At 38.9% G+C, this 20,575-nt stretch overlaps 1 protein-coding gene and 1 long non-coding RNA gene across 5 annotated transcripts in view; one reads left to right on the forward strand and one right to left on the reverse strand.

The window, feature by feature from the left end:
- Window positions 1-265: 265 nt before the first annotated feature.
- LOC138749225 (uncharacterized) overlaps window positions 266-20,575 on the reverse strand; it is a 69,911-nt gene continuing 49,601 nt past the window's right edge. For 2 of the 3 annotated variants that reach the window (XR_011348492.1, XR_011348490.1), the window contains 2 exons: window positions 6,183-6,332; window positions 266-911 (listed from right to left, as the gene is read on the reverse strand). This is a non-coding gene — a long non-coding RNA (uncharacterized lncRNA). Of the gene's footprint in view, window positions 912-2,907; window positions 3,021-6,182; window positions 6,333-20,575 lie in introns of all 3 variants that reach the window. The other variant, XR_011348491.1, reaches the window with a different exon arrangement.
- LOC138749223 (eosinophil peroxidase-like) overlaps window positions 13,708-20,575 on the forward strand; it is a 45,080-nt gene continuing 38,212 nt past the window's right edge. Inside the window, exons 1-2 of one of the 2 annotated variants that reach the window (XM_069910338.1) lie at window positions 13,708-13,821; window positions 18,234-18,307. In XM_069910338.1, coding sequence (XP_069766439.1) covers window positions 18,235-18,307 — 73 coding nt within the window. In that variant the 5' untranslated portion in view covers window positions 13,708-13,821; window position 18,234. Of the gene's footprint in view, window positions 13,822-14,045; window positions 14,100-18,233; window positions 18,308-20,575 lie in introns of those variants that run through there. The other variant, XM_069910337.1, reaches the window with a different exon arrangement.

A 20,575-nucleotide genomic window follows, 5' to 3' on the forward strand; every position in this document is an offset into this window, starting at 1 on the left:
ATCGTGTTATATGGCGAGCTCTCCACTGGCCACCGTGACAGAGGTGCACCAAAGAAGAGGTACAAGGACTGCCTAAAGAAATCTCTTGGTGCCTGCCACATTGACCACCACCAGTGGGCTGATATCGCCTCAAACCGTGCATCTTGGCGCCTCACAGTTTGGCGGGCAGCAACCTCCTTTGAAGAAGACCGCAGAGCCCACCTCACTGACAAAAGGCAAAGGAGGAAAAACCCAACACCCAACCCCAACCCACCAATTTTCCCCTGCAACCGCTGCAACCGTGTCTGCCTGTCCCGCATCGGACTTGTCAGCCACAAACGAGCCTGCAGCTGACGTGGACATTTACCCCATCCATGAATCTTTGTCCGCGAAGCCAAGCCAAAGAAAAGAAAGATGGTTGACAAGGACATGATGGCCCAAAGGCCTGTATCCATGTTGTAAGACTGAGATTAGGCTTCCTGAAAATATTTATCTGACTTGGCATTGCAGTTTCCATTGGATAAAACTCTATGATAGAGATAACAGCTACAGACGTCAGCAGTGTTGAGCAGTGAAATTGGAGTATTTCCAGCTATTGACCTTTGCTCAATATTTGGTTTAGCAGACATTTACAGCTTTAATCATGTTATTTATGATTCAGTGGCCAATATCTTTTAATTTCAGAGTCCTGTTAGCATGGACTACCTTAGGGCAGACACTGGAATTATAATTTGCGTGAGGAGGGTCAATCACCTCTTTTTAGTGCAAGAACTCCATAACGAATTATTCATTACTCCTTACATTTTCGGAATGTTGCAAAGCCAGAATTTATTCTAAACTGCTCTTGAAGAGTAGGTTGTCAGCTTTTTTGAACCACTTAAGTGCTTCTGAAGGAGATATCCGTGTGCTTGTTGAGGTGTTAATCTCAGGATCTGCAATGAGCAAAATGAAGAAGAAATTATATATACAATAAAACCCCTAGTATCTGGCACCTATGGGGATTGGTAGATGACAGATAAGTACATTTTCCATTTGCTTGAGGTTGTCTGTTGTGTGATTGGAAAAGTAATGGCATGGCACACCAATTTTTAACATCTGTATTTTTTTACCTATTTATTTTCTGCAATTGTTTTTGCCAGTTGTTTGAGCCTGCCAATTACTTGCATTCTGGATAACAGGGGTTTTACTGCATTCAACTTGTGATGGCATGCAACTGCAAAGGGAACCTGGAGGTGATGAATCTCCCATGCTACTATTGCTTATTCCTTCCTTGCAACAAAGGTCCCCTAAAAATATGCTAGACCACTGTAGAGCACGTCGATCTACATCAGCTTGTTGATCCAAACCAAGGCTTTTATTAACTAGAAGACTGGAGCGGTATCACATGTAGGTCGATCAGTCCAGAATGATCTGGTCTGGCTAGGAGCAATCCTTTAAGACCAGCCAGAAGGTGTGGCTACGCTCTCAGCCAATCACAATCATCCTACACTACAATCTATACATATACACATTGGTGATAGAATCTGTACTATCACAGCCATGCAACTCCATCTTGGAATAATTATACTCATCCTAAAACACAAAAGTACTGAATAAACTCAGCGTCCATAGGAGGCAAAGACAGGTAGCCAATGTTTCAGGCCTGACCCCTTTGTCAGGGTATAAGCCAAAAGCGGGCAGGCACCTGAATAAAAAAATGGGGCAGGATGGAAGAAGGGGCAGAGGGACAACTGTGGCCATTCTTCCCTTAACTCTTGCCTGTTGTCCTGTTTTCTATTAACTGCTGGCCACCCAAGCTTTCTCCAGAATAGACATTTTTCAAGGACCTTTTTTCTTGGTTAAAGCTCCTTCACATCTTCCATCAACAACCTTCTTCTAAACTACAGCAATGTTCTGTTCGTATGTACTATCGTAATATCTTCAATCTCTTTTTCATCTTAATTGTACTTAAAGGCATTGCACCTCATTTGCATTGGAACTTTCACGGGTCGAACTCTGTCTTGTTGATGATTAACTTCGGGAAGGGATTCAAAGCTTTTGGTACACCACCAAATGACCATTCAATATAATAGCAGAATCCAATCTAATGGTATTTAAAACCTTCTGTCATTTGGAAGTGTGTAGTTCTTTTAATTGGACTCTCTTGATCTCCTTTTTTCACTCAGTAAAGGGCACAAAGTCCAATTTTCAACATAATTCAGAGATACACCTCACCGTGTTTGCATTATTGTATCATTCTTCTTTCCTTTCCCACATTTACTCACAATACTGGAGCAAATTTAGTCCTTTAAGTTTACGACAACTCTCAAAGAAACCGATCAATCCCTAAACCGTCACTCATTCATCAGAGAACTAAGAAATATCCTTCTCAATAGATAAAAAGTGAGCAATAGCAGTCTTATTAACCTTGTCTTTTCCAAAGTCCCTGCAGTCCCAATCAAGCTATCACAGTAACTCTTGTCAACTCCAGCATGTCCACCACAGGTGATGTACATGTGGGCAAACAGATGGGACTGGTGTCTTTCCACGTGCTTTTACAGGACCATAATCACTTGAGAGTGGAAGAGACTGAACCCATACTGGAGAGGGATCCAATATATCAAGAAGCAAGAAAAATCCTGTGAGCCTTTCAACAGGAAGAGAGAAAATGTCACTATTGAAGTAAAGTTTGCTTTAGAAATAGACTAACATTTAAATCATGGCTAGTCAAAATACAGCAGAAATGTGTCATCAATGTTGCAATGGCTGCGAGACATTTGCGGTGAGTATACACTTAAGGTTCAAAGATGCAGCATGACTGCACTTATTAAGAAAGCCTATGAGCTCTACTTCAGTTGTTAAATTGGTGACCAAGACAAACCCTGGGCTCCTATTTGTTGTGTAACATGTGCAGGTAACACGAGTGTATCATTACACAATTAAACATACTCAATTCAATAAATTAATGTTTCTCCATCTTCCAAAGTGATACAGCAAATCTGAAATTATCTTTGTGTTCAGCTTGAAGTTGTCTCATAATCCCCATTTTTTCAGGAAGCAACCTTTTTGAAAAAGATAATCAATGTCATCAATTTTAAATAAATCACTCATTTGTAAAAGATATCCCCTTTTCCACTGGCACCTTGTCCCAGGAAAAAACAGGGGAATTAACCAGTTATGGGTTCAGTGGAAAAAGGAAAACAATCAGCACAAGACATATAGCATAGTCATAGGCCGTTTTGGCCCACAATTCTGTGCTGCCCAATTACACCGAATTGATCTACATTTTGAATGGTGGGAGGAAACTGGAGCCCCTGGAGAAAACTCACGCAAACACAGGAGAACTTACAGTCAGCACGGGATTCAAACCCTGGTTACACTAACCTCTGTGCTAACCATATTGCCCCTAAGTGAAGTTACTAATTCTGATCATTTAGCACTAATAATAAATTTGGGAATAAAAATACCACCTTTTAGGAGAATTGCTGACATTATTTCTATGTCTGGTTTACATGTTATAGGAATTTTACAGTGTAGCTAAAACCTGACATTCTCAGATAATCTAATAGTGGTTGATAAATGCTCCTCCAATGTACCTGGAAGAATATAATTTGGCAGATTTATGATGTAATATAAAGGTAGATTTTACTCAGTCACTGAAGATATCACTTGTCATTTTTAGTCTTAACCTTCAACATATCAGTTCCTCTAAATTGTACATATTAGTTAGACTCCGCATTGAGAACCATGGTCATCTGATCACTAGAACATTATACAGGAATGTTGCAGATTAGCAACCCTTTTTATTATTTTTGGAACTAAGGGGACTCTGTTAGCACTAATACAGGAACAACAATGTAAAATTCACCAGACAATGGTAAATTCAAAATAATAGTTTTTTTTTTAAATTAAACTATTAATTAATTAACTTCTTACTTATCTCTAAACTACTTAATTCTAAATTAAACTCCACTATGTGCAAATGTAAATCTGTGTGTGTGTGTGTGTGTGTGTGTGTGTTGTGTGTGTGTGTGTGTGTATGTGTGTGTGTGTGTGTGTGTGTGTGTGTGTAATTAAAGACCCATTGTGAAAAGTCAATCTTTAAAAGTTCAGCATTATTTTAGTCTTGCCTGAAGTTCTAACATTCTCAGTTCTGACATAATTATAAAGCACTTTAAACATAATATCTTCAGGTTTCTTTATTCACAATGTGGCTATTTTCTTCCACGATGAATTCACAAAGCTAGACAAGGGTTAAATGAAGTGGCCACACAAAATAGACCCAGTAGAAATCTGTTCTCTTTTCCAAAGAGACAGCAAAATGGTCTTCCTCATTTCAAAAGTCACTGATTTTGTGTTCCCCTTTTCCCAGGAGTAACACATGAATTCTGGTTACTGTAACTCAACCCTGTCTTTCACAAGGTTTCGACTCCTGTGTCACAGGGGTTTTGACTTCTGAACTTTCCAAATTGAACTCTTCCAAAACTGAACTCCAAATCATGCGATTGTTACATCATCACCGAGGTGAGTCCCAATTCTTGGAAACAACATGACCATCAGTTTTATTTCTACCAAAATTCTGTTCCTTTTTCAAAACCATTCCATTATCCATAATAACCTCTGACCTCATCTCTGTTCTGAGGCTTAAGTGGCTTTGATTACAAACAGATGGATTCCTTCAGCAGTCCTTGAATAATTAAGACCCACTTGAAATCCATTAGCACTGCTCGTTCCAGAAGTATCGACTCCAAGAAAGAGCTCTCTTCTCAGAAAACAGTGATTCTCTATAAATGTGCTGTGACTGTGTGTGACCCAATACCAGCCCACAGCTAATTTACTGAGAATACAGATAAAATATTTTAACTCTAACTTCCTTTACTAAGACAAACAAATATAGATTAACATTAAATTAAAGGTTAACACAAATCCATTACAGGAAGAACAGAGGGTGAAAGATAACTTGGATAAAAAAAGATAAAAGTAACTGGCAAAATTGTTCCAACAAGTAGCTCTTTGTTGCCCTTACTCAAGAATAATGAGTAGAAGAGAATTCAGGTGAAGCATTTTCACTCAAAGATTGACACAGTTGCGACCTAAGCCTGTAGGAAAGAATCACTTTGGACATGAGCCAAAGGTGGAGTGAGAAGGACAAATACTTTTCATAGAGAATGTCTAATAACTACCATTGAGCTTGCTGTTTTAACTGAAACTACACTGAGTAATAACTTTTCATTGCAGATAATACATTACAGACTTTGTTCCCCTGGTACTTGGTTGGACAAGAAGCTACGAAGAACTACCTCCCTCTCTACAAAGGTTATGATGAGTTTGTCAATCCCAGTATCTCCAATGGTTTCTCACAGCAGTGTTCCATTTCAGACACTTTGCCATTCAGCCAACAGTGTCCTCTCTTGGTGAAGACATTCTTCCCTCCCTGGAGGTTGATGAAGGAAGGTTGGTGACCTAACATTATTGGGTTCAGCCTGAACCATTGCACAGATCCAAAAAGAGGGATTGGTCTTAACTGAAGGCCACTCTGAAAGACTATGACATCGGAGCAGAATTAGGCCTTTTGGCCCATTGATTCTCCTGTCTTCTCCCCATAACTTTTAACACCCTAACATTTACCCCCTCCATAAATCTTCGTCCGCGAAGCCAAGCCAAAGAAAAGAAAAATCAAGAACCTATTATCACACCTTGGTCATTAATGGATTTTTGCTGTGAATAGAAAAAGTGTAAAGTAAAACTGTCCATTGAAGGGCCAATATTTTCCTGGCCTCTCTGTCCCCACTGTTGGCAAGGAATAGATACTCACAGGATTTTTCACTCAAGGCCAACACCAGCCCTTTTCCTTCATTAATCTATCAGCTCGTTGAACCACAGAATCGCCTTAACCACTGTGACCTCACCCAACCAAAGATAACCCCATTGAATTTTACATCCTCTCCACTTGAAAGAGAACGTTCTCTCTCTTCCCCAATTCTGATAAAGGTCTTCAAACTGAAACAAATGCAGCCTGATATGCTGAGTTATTCCATAATTTTCTATTTTAGTTTCACTTTATGAAGAAGACAGTACAAAACGTTGATCTCAGTCCAAGAGAATTGTTGCTGCTCACAGTGGGTTTTAAAGGAAAATTACAAAAAAACAGCAGTGGATCAGTTGAGGTAAAACAAAAAAAAACACACACAAATGCTGGAGAAACTCAATAGGTCAAACAGTACCTTTATGTAGCAAAGGTGAAGATACATCACCAACGTTTCGGGCTTGAGCCCTTCATCAAGGTGTTTTACCGCTGTGGATCAGTTGGTGTCCAATGCAGTGGCTAAGAAACTGGGAGATGACCCTTGGGATTGCAGTTCAATTAGTAGAGACTGTGGAAACAAGATCAAAGTTATATCAGGGATCACATCTGCTTCCTTGGGTCATATACACATCATACTGCATTGGGTCATTTTGAATTGCCAAAGTCCCATATGGGAATGTTAACAGGAGAATGTTAACTAGAGAGTCATAGCCAAGCAGATTTAGTTGCAAAGGTTTATTTTCTGGAGAATTAGCAAAGGAGATTTATATTTGCAGGTGAATAATCATTGAGATGTATTGATATGAAATATTCACTACTGAGATGGTGAACACATTAAATGCTGTTATTAGTTTAATACAGGGAATTTGCACATAGATATGTCTTACAATCAGCAATGAGGCAAATTGCTTCACATGAGGTGACGAATACCTACTGGTCAAGACACCAGAGTGAACAGTTACTCATCTTTGATGAGTGCCATTGGATGTATTGCATCTATGGGAAAAAAAATTGATGTTGCATCCAAATGTACTATCATCAAAGTTTCTTCCGAACTATATGATAGCCATAGCTGTCACCTTAATTACGTGATCAGATTCTGACCATAGGTTTGGATCAATAATTTGAGAATCAAGTGAATAAATTCAAATATTGTGGCGTGATAATTGCTGAATACTGTATTATTAATGCAGAAAAAATGATAAACTATAGAATAATTACTGTGTATATTTCAATTACTATGGTGAATGCTGTGTCATGGTTTCTGTTTATCATGTATTACTGAAATGATCATGGAATATTCTGACTGCTATGTAATTAATCCAGAAGAGTAACTAGGACTTCCTTTAATTTTGCAAATTGTTATAAGCTTAAATACCACGTGTATTCTGCAATCAATTCAGAGAAATTACCATGTGTCTGACACTTTGCAGCTGAGAGTTTGCAACACAAATTCAGATGAAGTTACCTTAAAGTTGTGTAAAATGAGAGTGATTTAAAAGACTGGTTTACCCAATGGACATTGGGAATAAATGAGTGGCTCGGGATAATGCAATTTATGCTGCATGTTATTCATAGATCCTCTTCCCATTGAGTTAGGAGAAACAAAGAAGCTGTTTACATCCATCCTCCTTGCCTCACTCCATCCCCCACAAGTTAAAGTTTGAGGCTGTGGTAACCTTTCCACAAGAAGTTACTACAGAACTGGCTAACACCTATCCCTTCTCCATCTGAATTTCACAGCTTTGCAACGCACAGAGGAGATCCTATGGACTTTCAGAACCCAAGAACGAGGCTGAATCTTCTGACATTCTCCAGAATTCACAACCTGCAAGAAGATTCCTAGAACTACATGGGGCATGCAGTCAACATTGATGTTTAGGGTGGGGGGAATTTGTGAACTATTTGTGAAAGGAGGGAAGGTTGGCCCTTTATGGCTAGGACAACAGTTCCAGAACATGAGGTAAGGAGCAATATTAGCACAATTGAAGGCTTTGAGTATCATTCAATTTTTGTTTTCTGTTTCATAGCAAAGAGACCTAAAATCACAAACCCAGTGATAGGCTGGATGATTGGTTCTGTTGTGATATTGAGTTTGTGAGGACTTACCCTGATGTTACATACAGGGAAGGCATGACATACGTAAGTAGGGAAAGCATGATGCATTTTTCACTTCAAAGGTCAATGATCAAACAACTAATCACTAAATGACATGTAATAATCCGAATAAAGGAGAGAAGAGCACTGCCAAGCTAGCAACTTTTTTTTCCTCTCATGTTTGGTGTGGTGTGCTGTTAGACAGAATCAGACACACACAAGGTAAAGACTGAACAACAGGCTTTAATCCACAAAAACCTCCACAGAGCCAGGCTGGCTGTGGCTGCAGCTACTCAGTGTGAGGCCTCGGGAGGCCGGCACAGGCTTACATCCCGGAGGGTGATTGGCACCCGACCGGGTGAGGCTTGATCCATTCAGGCCGACTGATTGGCAGCTGGCCAGGTGCTCTCCTGTCCCCTTACACTCCTGCAGGTATAGAGGTTGTCCCCTGCAGTAGGCTGGTGGTGCACCACCACATTTGGATTTTGGCCAGTGCCAGTAAGGACAATATTTATTGCACCTGAGAAGATGGTAGTCATCCACTTTCTTGACCACTGCAGTCCTTTTGAAGGTACACTCACATTGTTGTTGGACAAGGAGTTCCAGATTTAGACTCCAATTATGATGTACAATCAGCAACATATTTCTGGGTTGGAAAGTAATTGGTAGGTGGTTGTGTTCCCATGCAGTTGCTACCCTTATTTATCTGGTGGAAGAGGTTACAGGTTTGAAGGATGTTGTAGGAGTGGACTGGGCAAGTAACTGTAGTCATATACATCAATAGTGGAGGAAATGGATACTTAGGGCAGTTGATATAGAGCCAATCAAATAGATGAGTTGCTTTGTCCAAGAGTTGAGCTTCTTGAGAGTTGCTGGAACCACACTCATCCAGGCAAGTTGAGATGCTCCACAGGCGACCCAGCTTCAGGCCTGCTCTTGTAGCCACAATATTTGTGTGACTGACTTGGTTGAGCTTCTGTTCAATAATACCCATGGGGGATATTCATGGTAAGAGACTTGGTAACTTGGAAACCAGTGCGTGGCAAAGATAAATGGTTTGAATCTTTCTTAGTGAAGCCTAGCAATTTTTTTGGTCGAGATTTTACTTGCCACTGTCTCTGTATTGCCTAGTATTTGCTGCATTGTGCTGTGGATTGTTTCATTTGCTGAGGAGTTGCAAATTGAATTGAACATTATGCAAGCACCAACAAACATCCGGCCTTTTGATCGAAGGAAGTTGATTGGTGAAGCAGCTGAAAACAGTTGCCCCTTTGTCAGTTCCCTGAGGAACTTGGGTCTGAAATAATTGACCTGTACTTACCTCAACCATTCTCTTTTGTGTGAGATATGACTTTAGCCATTGAAGTACTTTCCATTCGATACCCATTCACTTAAGTTCGACCAAGATCCATTGATGTTACACGAGGTCAAATATTGTCATGAAGTCAGCACTGTCCCTCTCACTTCAACTTGTTCATATGGACCATGGCTGAGGTGAGGTGGAATGGCCATTCCAAAAGGAGGACATGGTCATGTTACCATATATGTTTGCATTTGTTGTTTTTGCAATACCATTTAAATCTTATAATTTTTTTAAACACACCTCCTTTTGAAATGCCCACCCTAGATCTGGGGTGGTGGTCCTGGCATATTATTGAATAGGTTATTGAGTAGGAATTTGGGCAATTGTAGCTGGATCATCAAATAAAAAGCAGATCAGTGTTTTAATTTATAGAAAAATGTTATCTTCCCCCTCCCCTACTCCTTCTCAACATACCCCAACTAAATGTAGACCAAGAGACAGTTCCCCACCCTCTCTGCGTAGCCATTGTCACTGGGCTCAATGAACCGAAATAGTTTCCCTGGAGCTCGACAATCATTTTTTCAATTTTGTAGGTTGTGGTGGGAAAATAAAGGAGCGTTTACTCATAACCAGTGGAATGCTTTATGCTCAAATCTCCATGTCCTGTGTAACTTGAAATAAACTGGGATTGAGTTGCTTTCACAAGATGTGTTTTGCTTTCAAACCCATCCACGAGGATATGTAAAGTGCAACTGCATTCCTCAGGCAGACTTGAACACCAAGAATGAGAATCGAGGTACAATACAACCATTTTTTTTCAAAAGGTTTGCATGTTAACTTCCCAATTCATTACTAGGCTTAGAAAATGTTTCGGAGGGAAATTGTTGAAAATCTCTCTCCTTTTTATCAAACAGCTTGAATGTTTTCTTAAAATTATCCTTGTATATAGTAGTTTCCAAAAGTTGATTCAATCTGGGAACATCGTTCTGCTGACTAATTGTATTTGCCACATCATCCCACTGAATTTTAGGATTTGTTTTTTTTCCCAGTTATTGGAACAATGGAACTAAGCAGTGCAGGAGCATCAGCAGAATAGCTGTATCCATGGTATTACGAGCTCCCGTTTCATTTAGTGTGAATATCACTTTAAGGGCTAGTACAGACTAAAACCAATCACAGCTGTGGAAAGCCTGGCTGTACCCAAATTCGCTACTTTGTAGAGGAGAAAGAACATATGTTGCTTTTTTCCAGGGACACAGGTGATGAGAGAGTCTTGAGTGTGGAACACTGAAGGAACAGCACATTATTGACCTGCGGTCATGTCATCGAACACAAAGCAGGAATGACTCTGTGTGATCATAGACAGTTTGGCTGATACTCCTTGTCAGGGGAATTATTGAACCTTGCTGTGTCCAAAGGAAAGTTCATTTCGGCTGACCCGTGCCTGGGTTTTGGAAGCATCATGGAAGTCACGCGTTTTGTTTCTCCTACATAAGGAAAGGGGAGTTGTAACATCCACTTATATGAAAGGATATTTCTCTGGAAGAAACTCAACCAGGATTCATAAGTTTTTGGTAGTCTGGTCACTCAGTTTCTCCCATCTCCTTTGTGATTACTTCTGTGCATTAGTTTAAAAATCTGTGCTTTGACAATAGATTTCTAAGACTGAACTTTGAGCTTTGCATGCACACACACAGACACACACACAGACACACACACACACACACACACATTCACACATAGTTGGATTTTATTTGACTAATGTGTTATATTGTTTGTAGTTATTAATAAATATAGTGTTTTAAAAGAAAAATATAACATTGCCATGATGATTTTTCCATTGTTGCTGGTCTGCAACATAACAGCACTTAAACAGCAGCGACAAAAAAAACAGCAGGCTATTTGAGCACCGACATGATGCCACGAGTGGAAAATTCACATCAACATTCAGAACTTACCAAAAAAAAACGATCTCTACTTATAAAAGAAGACCGCCTCCCCGCCGCTGCCACAATGGGAAGACCAGTTCCAGTAGATGACCTTGCAGAGTCACAAGTGAAGTTCAAGGCCCCAAATGATGGTGAGAGAGGAGGTGTGTATCAGGGGTAGGTACTGAGTCGGTGATTAGTGGGAATGGATGACTGGACAAGGGGATCCCAGAGGGAGTGGTCCTTGTAGAAAGCAGAGGGGAGAGAGGAGGGGAAGATGTATCTGGTGCTGGGATCATGGTGAAGTTGGCAGAAATAGCAGAAGGTATATATTGGATGTGGAAGCTGGTGGGTTGGTAGGTGAGGATCAGGGGTATCCTGCCCTTGTTGCATCCTGGGGTGGAGGGAGCCAGGGAAGATGAGCAGAAAATAGAGGAGATGCAGGTAAGGGCAGAGTTGATGGCAGTAAAGTGTAGACCATGATTTTTTGAAGAAGGAATCTCGAATTTCTGGAAAAAATGTTGGCCAAATTTTTGATCCATTTTGCTAAATTTTCCCATTGCCAAGTTTCTCTTGTGGGAGCTTGTCAAACGTGTTATGGAAGTTCATGTATTCAACAAATGCATTGCCCTCATTCATGCAATTTGTCACCTTCTCAAAAAAAGTCAATCAAATCATTCAGCCATGACCTCACCTCAACAAATCTATGTTGTCCACCAGTGATCAAAACCTACCAGTCTAAATGTTGATAAATCCATCCTTTCAGAACTTCTTTCCCTAAATTAGATTACTTATGTACTAGATCCTTTATGTCAGCAAAGAAAGTAGACAGGACCTTGGTTTTATACACCATTCAAAAGCAGAGGCCCAGAAGGCTCAGTGTTCACTCAGTCCTGCACAGAAATGCTAGCCAGGAGCAGAAATGTAACAGCAGATGGCGCTGTTGGGTTTTTTAAAAACTTTATTTAAAATAAAACCACTTAGCAAACATGTCACAATATTCAAACTTAATCCAAATACATGTGGGATTTTATAAAAAGGAAAAAAGAGAGTAAAGAAATACATAAGAAAGTTTAAAAAAAACTCTTATTAATCCCCCCCCAACTCACTACAAACTGAAAAAAAGCAGAACTTCACTTTCTGATACCTTTAAATATATAAATATTTATAGAAACCTGTAAGAGAAAGGGAATGTTCACGACTCATTTAAATTTAAATACCAATAGTTTGTAAATATGGGCTCCATATCTTACAAAATGTATAATATTTATCTCTTAAATTATAAATAATTTTCTCAAGTGGAATACAGCTCCGAACTTTTGCATGCCATCAGTCCATTCCTGAATCAATATCTGACTTCCAAGTTACAGCAATACATTTTCTAGCTACTGCCAAGGCAATTTGAAATAAATTTTACTTGATACACATTCAATTTTAATTTAGGCTTAATCCCTCTAACATCTCTGAGTAAAAATAACATTGGATCCTGTGGGCATCTTACTCCAGTTATTCATTCTAATAAATTACCCAAATCAAGCCAAAATGGTTTAATTGTGGTGCACTGCCAAGTCAAATGCAAAAAAAGTGCCAACTTCTTGTTCACGTCTAAAACATAAATCTGAATTAGTTCATATTATGTAAATTTTGTGGTGTTAAATATAACTGATGAATAAAATTACATTGAACTAACTGATATCTCACATTGATTGTACTTTTCATACTCGACATATCTGAATCCACTTACGTTCATCTATTTGCTTATTTAAATCTACCTCCCATTTATGTCTTGATTTATGAACTCTCTTTGAGGCAGCACTATGGGATTGAACATTCAAAATCCTGACTCCAATTTGAACTTCTTCTCAACTGATGATCCATGGAAGACGATTTTAATGACATTAAAAACAAATTTAAAAAAGATTTGTTGGAAGTGAGCAGAGAGGTTTGTATTCGCCCTCAGAATCTTTGAGAAACTGCCTGAAGCCTTTGTAAAATGATAAATAACGCTTTGGTCTGGATTTAGATTGTGCTCTTAAGTTATCTCATTGTCTTAGAAGGTCACTGACTGTTCCTAGTTCCTGGGTCAATGAATGAACGTAGAGAAATATTCAGAACTGCTGCTGTCCCCAATCACTGGCTCCAGGTTTCTGATGTGATCTTTTATTTTCAGAGAAACTCCAACAGCAATCTTGCTATAAAAAAAAACAGTCGTGTTCAACAGATTATTCAAAGCACTGAGGAAAATGTTGTTAGTCTAAAACCTGGAGATGGGCAACTCCCAACTGCCTCCACCTACTCCCAAGTTACAAATGATGGTCAGAAGTGACAGTCAAACACCTTGAATGCTTTCAATCGCTTGTCTCCTCCCAGTGATCACACGCACATCGGTACCTATAAAATAACCAATAAAGTCTTATCCAGAGGCTCCGCCATCCTATGATAGTAGTCACAGTTTCATCCTGGTGACAGATGAGAGGTTCTGATACTGAAAGTGTTAATAATGATTGTAAATCAATGAGTACGTAACAAAAATTGTACCTGCCTCGAATATAAATATCCTCATTCCACAATGTCAACGATATGATAGAATTCCTCATTAACTTCGAACAATCTGAAAGTACTTAGAATCCAGTCAAACGGGAAAAGTGCCAAAATTTTATGCAAATATTTTAACATTTTTAAGGCAGATTTTCTAAAGCATTCTACCAGAAGGTGTTGGGCATCCTGAGGTGAGTGGCAATGATTCCCTTGTATTTGATCTGCTTATAGAGGATGTACCTCATGATTTTTGAATATTTGGAGCAGCATTCAAAATATTTTGTAATTTTTGCTTAATCTCAGTTTCAAGCTACTTCTGCGCTTTGGGGTTTGATTTCCTTTGTTTTCCAAGTTATAATTTGTAGTAATGACATAACCTTTCCTTTTGTTTTGGTTTCTGTTATGCTGCTTTTTTTCCACAGCTCAGTTTTCCCTCCTAACCACCTTGACGATGAATGCTATTTACTAGGTTTGTACAGGTCAATATTTTACTTTATTTCTTTTTTTTTAAAAAAAGCTATTTCATCCAAATAGGACCACCCTGTTTGAACTCATTTACTAAGAGGTATTGAATGATTAGTTACTTAAATGATCAGAGGAAATCTGTATGAATTTCTTTCTTTTTCAATATTTTTATTAACATCAAAAATTGCATCCAAGGTTCCCAACATTTTCAATCAAACAAATGGCTTTGTATTAATATTTTATTATGAAAAGAAAATCTAAATCCACACCCAAGAAAGAAGCTGTCTGTCCAGAAAAAAGAAGACAGAATTCTTATCAGAGTGATGAATTACCTCATTTGTCACCACATTCCACCTTCATATCAAATCAAAGATTGTGAAAGCAATTCAAGAAGGATCCCCACAGTGTTGGAAAGTTTGAATTCAACTCAGAAATTGAGCATCTAATCTTAGCTCAATTCAAACATGACATCATGTAGCCATTGAGCGTGATTAGGTGGGGTGACATCTCTCCATCTGAGCAGCACCGCGCAGCCAGCCATAAGAGAAATAAAAGCTAATACATGCAGATCAGATGCTGTTAAGGTTATGTCACTCCTCCAACAATACCGAATTAAAGGATTAGATTTAAAATTTATGTTAAAAAGTGCAGAGAATTTTTGAAATACTTGGTTTCAATATCTCTCGAGACTCCCGCATGTCCAAAATATATGAAGTAATGAAGCATCTCCACTGTTGCATTTCTTAAATTTCTTAAAGACCAACATTCTTATGGGACGTGAGAAGTCACATGAGGAGTTGATGTTACCCTGGCTGTGTTGTCTAGAATTCTATTCTCAATATAAGAGTTTAATGATTCATGGCAGACATGAAAAGAAATTTCTTCACATATTGATCCTTGGGAATTTTTCTACTGAAGAGGGTTGTGAGATTTCCTTTGTTAAGTATGCTGAAAATGGACATTGATTTTAACAATAAAAGAAGGAAGGGATGTAGAGTTTGTGCAGTGTCGTGGAACGAGGATAAGTGGTCAGCATTGACATTACTGAATGTAGCCAGAGAAGCAAGACAAGGAACAAGTTTATTCCAGCTACTGCTACTTTTGTTCAAACTATCTTGAAAGACATTTTGATTAAAAATGGAAAGGGTCAATGAGAGAAATATATGGATGTGATTTATATGAACTTCCAGAAGGCATTTGATAAAGTGTCATATGTTGGGCTTCTTAGCAAGGTTGAAGGACATGGAATAAAAGAGATTGTGGCAACCTACATAGATAGCTGGCCAAGTATCAGGAAACACAGAGTGGTAGCAATAGACTGTTTTCCCAACGAGAGGGGGGAAAGAGTTGCTGCGACAAGCAAATAGACACTTGGGATGATTCTTGCAATCTGAACACTTGTTCTCTAAAAGCTATCACCCAATCTGCATTTGTCTTTTCCCTAATGTGATGGAGACCATGTCATAAGCACCAGTGGAGTATATTACATTCAAAAAAGAGCAAATGGGTTGCCCCCCCACCCCAACTCACAATTCTCAGGGAAGAAATTAAAGTATAAAATCTCCTGAATTTGCTTGGGCAAGAACTATGAGAACAATTAGTGGAAATGTGAGAGTGGGTTTTAATTAGCTACTGTAAATTACCCACCATCTTTAGGCAAATGGGATCATGTGAGATCGTCAAAAATGTCAGATTAGCGTGAATGGAAGTTTATGGTAGGTGCAGGAATCTGAAGTAAACCACAAAAAGCTGGGGAGACTAAACGGGCCAGGCAGCACTAATGGAGAGGAAGGGACGGTTAACATTTTGGATCAGGACCCTCTTTTGGACTTGTCCAGACCCTCCATCCTCTCCTTGATGCTTGGCACAGCCTAATCCTGTGACTTTATGAATACTGAAAGTAGATGGGAGAGGAAAATGCATCTGGCAGTGAAATCCCTTTGAAGATTATGGAAATTGAGTCTCATGCAGGGTGGGGATAGTGAGACGAAGGGGATCCTTATCATTGTTCGAGCTGAAAGGAGAGGGAATGACAGCAGCAGTGCAGGAAATAGAAGAAAAGCAGTTGAAAATCCCATCAACTGTGATAGAGAGGGAATCACAGATCAGGAAAAAAGCATTTTAAAGCATTGGTGTGGAGATAGAAACACTGAGAGATTGGAATTCAATCCTTACAGGAAGAAGGATGTAATCAAGAAAGATGTGGGAATCAGTAGATTTATAATGGAACAAATAAATGAGAATCTGGAGGGCCAGGTAGCTTCCATGGGTGAAATAATCAATTAACATTTTGAGTAGGGCATATTTACTCAGTCTCAATAAAAGGTCCTGACCAAAATGTTAGCTAACCATTTTGATCCATGGACGATGTCAGACCCACTGAGTCCCTCAGATTCTAATTGTTCATTCAAGATTCCAATATCTGTATTTCTCGTTTTATAATGCTGTGGAGAACAAGAAACAGCACCAAGACAGTCATCAAATAGTTTTTTAGGGAGGAGACCTGCATGGAACCTTACTGCACTAACTGGGCATCAGCAATAACAATGAAGAGTTCTTATGGCAAAAACAACAGGAAATTGAATAATTTTTTTAACCAAAAGGGCTGTTTATCCCTATCTCTTTCTGTATGGAAACTGACACGGTCTCCACCAGGTGAGATACTCCCAGTACATGAGAGTGGCCCAGAGTCGCACAGTGCAGAGTAGGGTCCATGCCAGCAAAGGTGGCAACTGCAGTGATTTAATAATCTTTCATTGGTGTGTTTCTGCCTCCAGGCACAGTTTGTAAAGCCAGTCTCTGCCAACGAATGCTTGTGAATGACTATGAGATATATAGATAAAAGAATAACAATAAGACAAATACATAAAGTGATTAAAGATAATTAAACTGGCAAATAACTTATATTAACTTAAAGTTAAATTAAATTAAAAGGTCTATTCCCCTTTCTCCCAATCTCGTTAATGGATTGCTGTATTTGTGATTGATTCAGCGGGTAGAATTCCCAACATAAGAGCTGTTAACTCGGTGTAAATTGACTGATACATAGATAATAAGAAATATAAAAAATGCAGAAGATTAAAACAATAGTATCATCGTAATATATCATAAAATACCCCAAAAAATGCTCTTTTTCATTTTAAATTATGGAATATTGAGGTATTTATTCAAGGATATAACAATATATACACGATAATTTTTTTTACGTCCAGAGATTTTTCCATTAAAATTTGATTGCACCTGTTATAAAACAGCATTTTCAGGGAGTTTACATGAAAGAAGCTTCTTAAATACATTCATTTTGTTGTTGATTCCTGATGAACCAGGATGAGCAGAGAATCGTTGAAAATTCATTCTGTTTCTTTATGTTTAATTCTGCTTGTCCAAACTCAAGAATTTCCTCCATTATAACACTTAGCATTGAGACCCTTGACATTTTACTTTGTACGGCCAGTTCTGAGCCACATTCACTGGCACATAAACATGCTTATTTTGCATATCGACAGCATTGCTTTTTCAATTCCATTCTGTAGCCTCATCCCCAATAATTACATGATTTCATTTCAATCTACTGCATTTTTAAAAAATTTATACAGGCAGCACGATTACAGACACGGTTACAGGCCATTTCGGCCCATGAGCTTGTGCTACCCAATAGACCTACAACCCTGGTACACTTGGAAGGGTGTGAGGAAACTGGAGTGCTCAGAAGAAACCCATCCAGACACAGGGAGAATGTACAAACTCCTTACAGACAGCGCAGGATTCATACCCCGGTCGCTGCCGCTGTCACTCCACTAACCACGCCATATTCTGGTAGTTGTCTGACCTCCACTGTAACAAATATGTTTAAGGTGTTGGCATTTGGAAAGATCAGCATGTTCCAGTTTCTACTTCAGGAGATGAAAATGTAAAAATGCAAGTTAGCATATGTGTGGGCTTGTATCTGTCCCACATTCCTTGTGATTATGCCCATGAGTTTGAGTCTCTTTATTTCTCTGTAGGGTCAGTCTGCATCTGCATGTGTGTAGGTGCCATTGTCTGTGATGGTTACCTGTTTAATTCTCCTAACTTTAATATTTTGCTGATTGCTTTGCCCTGTGCCGGACTCACATACAGGATGCATTTCTTATTTCAGAATGGCAGCCAACTGGTCCCTTGGTGTGATCCTTGTTGGACTTTTCGTCCTTTACAGTGATGGAGTTCATGCAGGTAAGAGATTGAGTCTCATTCTCTGCAGATGCCTGACATCACTTTACTGAGGATGAGGCCTTCTTTTAATCCATTGAACTGTGCCACCTAGCTTGATCTCACCTTATTTCAGATCAAACAATCCATACCCTGATTCTTCTGATTTGTTTGACTAAGTTCCAGGACAAACTTTCTGTGATATGATATTATAGCCAATGGAGCACTAGCCTGGTTAACTGGCGAGTAGAAGCATTCATTCAATTTTTACACTACTCTCAACTTTGGTCATCGTGCAGAGTGATGTACGTGGGCAAAAGGAAAGAGAAGACCTTGTGAATGATAATGAAAAGCTTTTTAAAATCAAACATTATGCAGTTCTGTTAGATGTTCTTTAAAGAAAATTACTTGCAGTCAGGAATTTTTTAATTAAATCAACATGATTTCTACTTATTGAAAGATTCACATGAAGTCACGTAGTTAAAAAGATTGCACTAACAATAAGTCAAAATTTCTGAGTATCAAAGTGTCAGATGATAGGAGGTAACAAACACCCATTTTTTTGCAACGTGGGTCCAGAATGTGTTGGACGCTTTACAAGTTTTGTTCAGAAGTTATGCAAGAATTTTCACAAATGTAATCCATATAATTCCAAAAGTAAAACTGTCAGTGAATCAACACATTCAAGAAGTCTAAAATGAAGTTCTGTTTACAACTAATTAATCTGCAACAGAGCAGTGGCAAAAATGGTGACTAACATAATGTGAATTCTTAAATGACCTTCAATTGTCTATTGGAAATGGGGTAGGAGGACTATGGATTGATTAACTGTGGAAGGGGAGAAACTATGTTGTGGAATGTGGAGGGGAGGAGCAAAAACTTACATCAGGAAGGAGGGAGCTATTATTTCCAATCCAGGTGAAAAGCTGCTACCAAACATAATGAAACTGAGGTTTTGATTGGTGTAGATAGTACTGGTCTGGTGATGCATGGATTTTCCAATGGGAATTTTTACATTCCTACATTGAGAACTAGCTGGGTATGATCATTGGTAAAGTAACGTGGAAAATATTACCTCCTTTTCTTATATTCCATTGCAGCATGAAGGAACCATTCAGCCCATCCAATCTATGCCATCTTTCTGAGTTCTCCTACCAATCCCATTTCCCAATTTATTTCCGTCTCATGACTTCCTTCATACTTCCCTCATGTTTATGTCTCACCCGTGATTTTCATACCACCCACCTAAACTTGGGGCTCTTTATTGTAGCCAATTCGCCTAAAAGCACAGCCCTTCTGGGAATTGGGAGAAAACTGGAGCACCTGATGGAAACCCACATTGTTACAGGGGTCACAATTGATCCAGGTTGCTGGAGCAGTGAGGCAAACTGCATTAGCTGCTGCACCACTTTGCCGCCCCCATTCATGAGGTTGGTGCCCAGACATGAACAGCAAAACATGCCTTGTGGCGATTGGAAACTTGAAATTCATTTCCACGGGAAAGTAACAGTAACTGTACCAACAAAATAATTGATCTGGATTCCTAAGCAGTTGAATCTTTTCAAGCCACATTTGGTAAGCTGTCACATTAGTAAGGCAACAGTTGGTCATTCTCTGTGGAATGGGTATGAGGAGAGCACTGCTTATTTCTTTTCAGGCATGAGAGAATACAAGGCCTTTGTTTCCTATAAACTCAAAGGAATTCTCATACGTAAAACAATTAACACTGGCTTTCTGCTCTCCCCAGCTACGTCTTCCATACTGCAATAATACTCTTACGATCTGATTTTCACATTCTAAGTGTTCTTCAATTGATTTACCACTATCAATCCTTACTAATTGTCTCTTCCCAAATGAGTGATTGCAGGCTGATATTTGCATGGATCAAATTAATGTGGTTAGTAAGAAGTGGCATAATTAGACCCATTGTACCCACATGCCATGAAAGTGTCTGTCCCTTTCTCATTGTTACATCAAAACGGCCATTTTCAAGGAAATGCATTCAATATACTGAAAAATTGCAGAAACCAGGGCCAACCATTTTAAACTCCTTCCTTTCCTCTTTTAATCATTTTCTCCAGAATCTCACAACTGTTACCCAACCTATGATACCCTTCACAAGTGATACTAGACCCCAAGGGGCTTTCTCAAATTCTTCAACTCATAACAAGAGTAAAACCAATTTGTTAAAAGTTTCTCTTTAACAAATATTGACTCATTTACACCATATGATTTGCTATCTCAAAGTAATATAAATTCCAGTTTAAAGTTGCTTGCCACTCTTAAATTTTT

The sequence above is a fragment of the Narcine bancroftii genome, chromosome 14 (genome assembly GCF_036971445.1).
Source record: "Narcine bancroftii isolate sNarBan1 chromosome 14, sNarBan1.hap1, whole genome shotgun sequence".
Lineage (NCBI taxonomy): Eukaryota > Metazoa > Chordata > Chondrichthyes > Torpediniformes > Narcinidae > Narcine > Narcine bancroftii.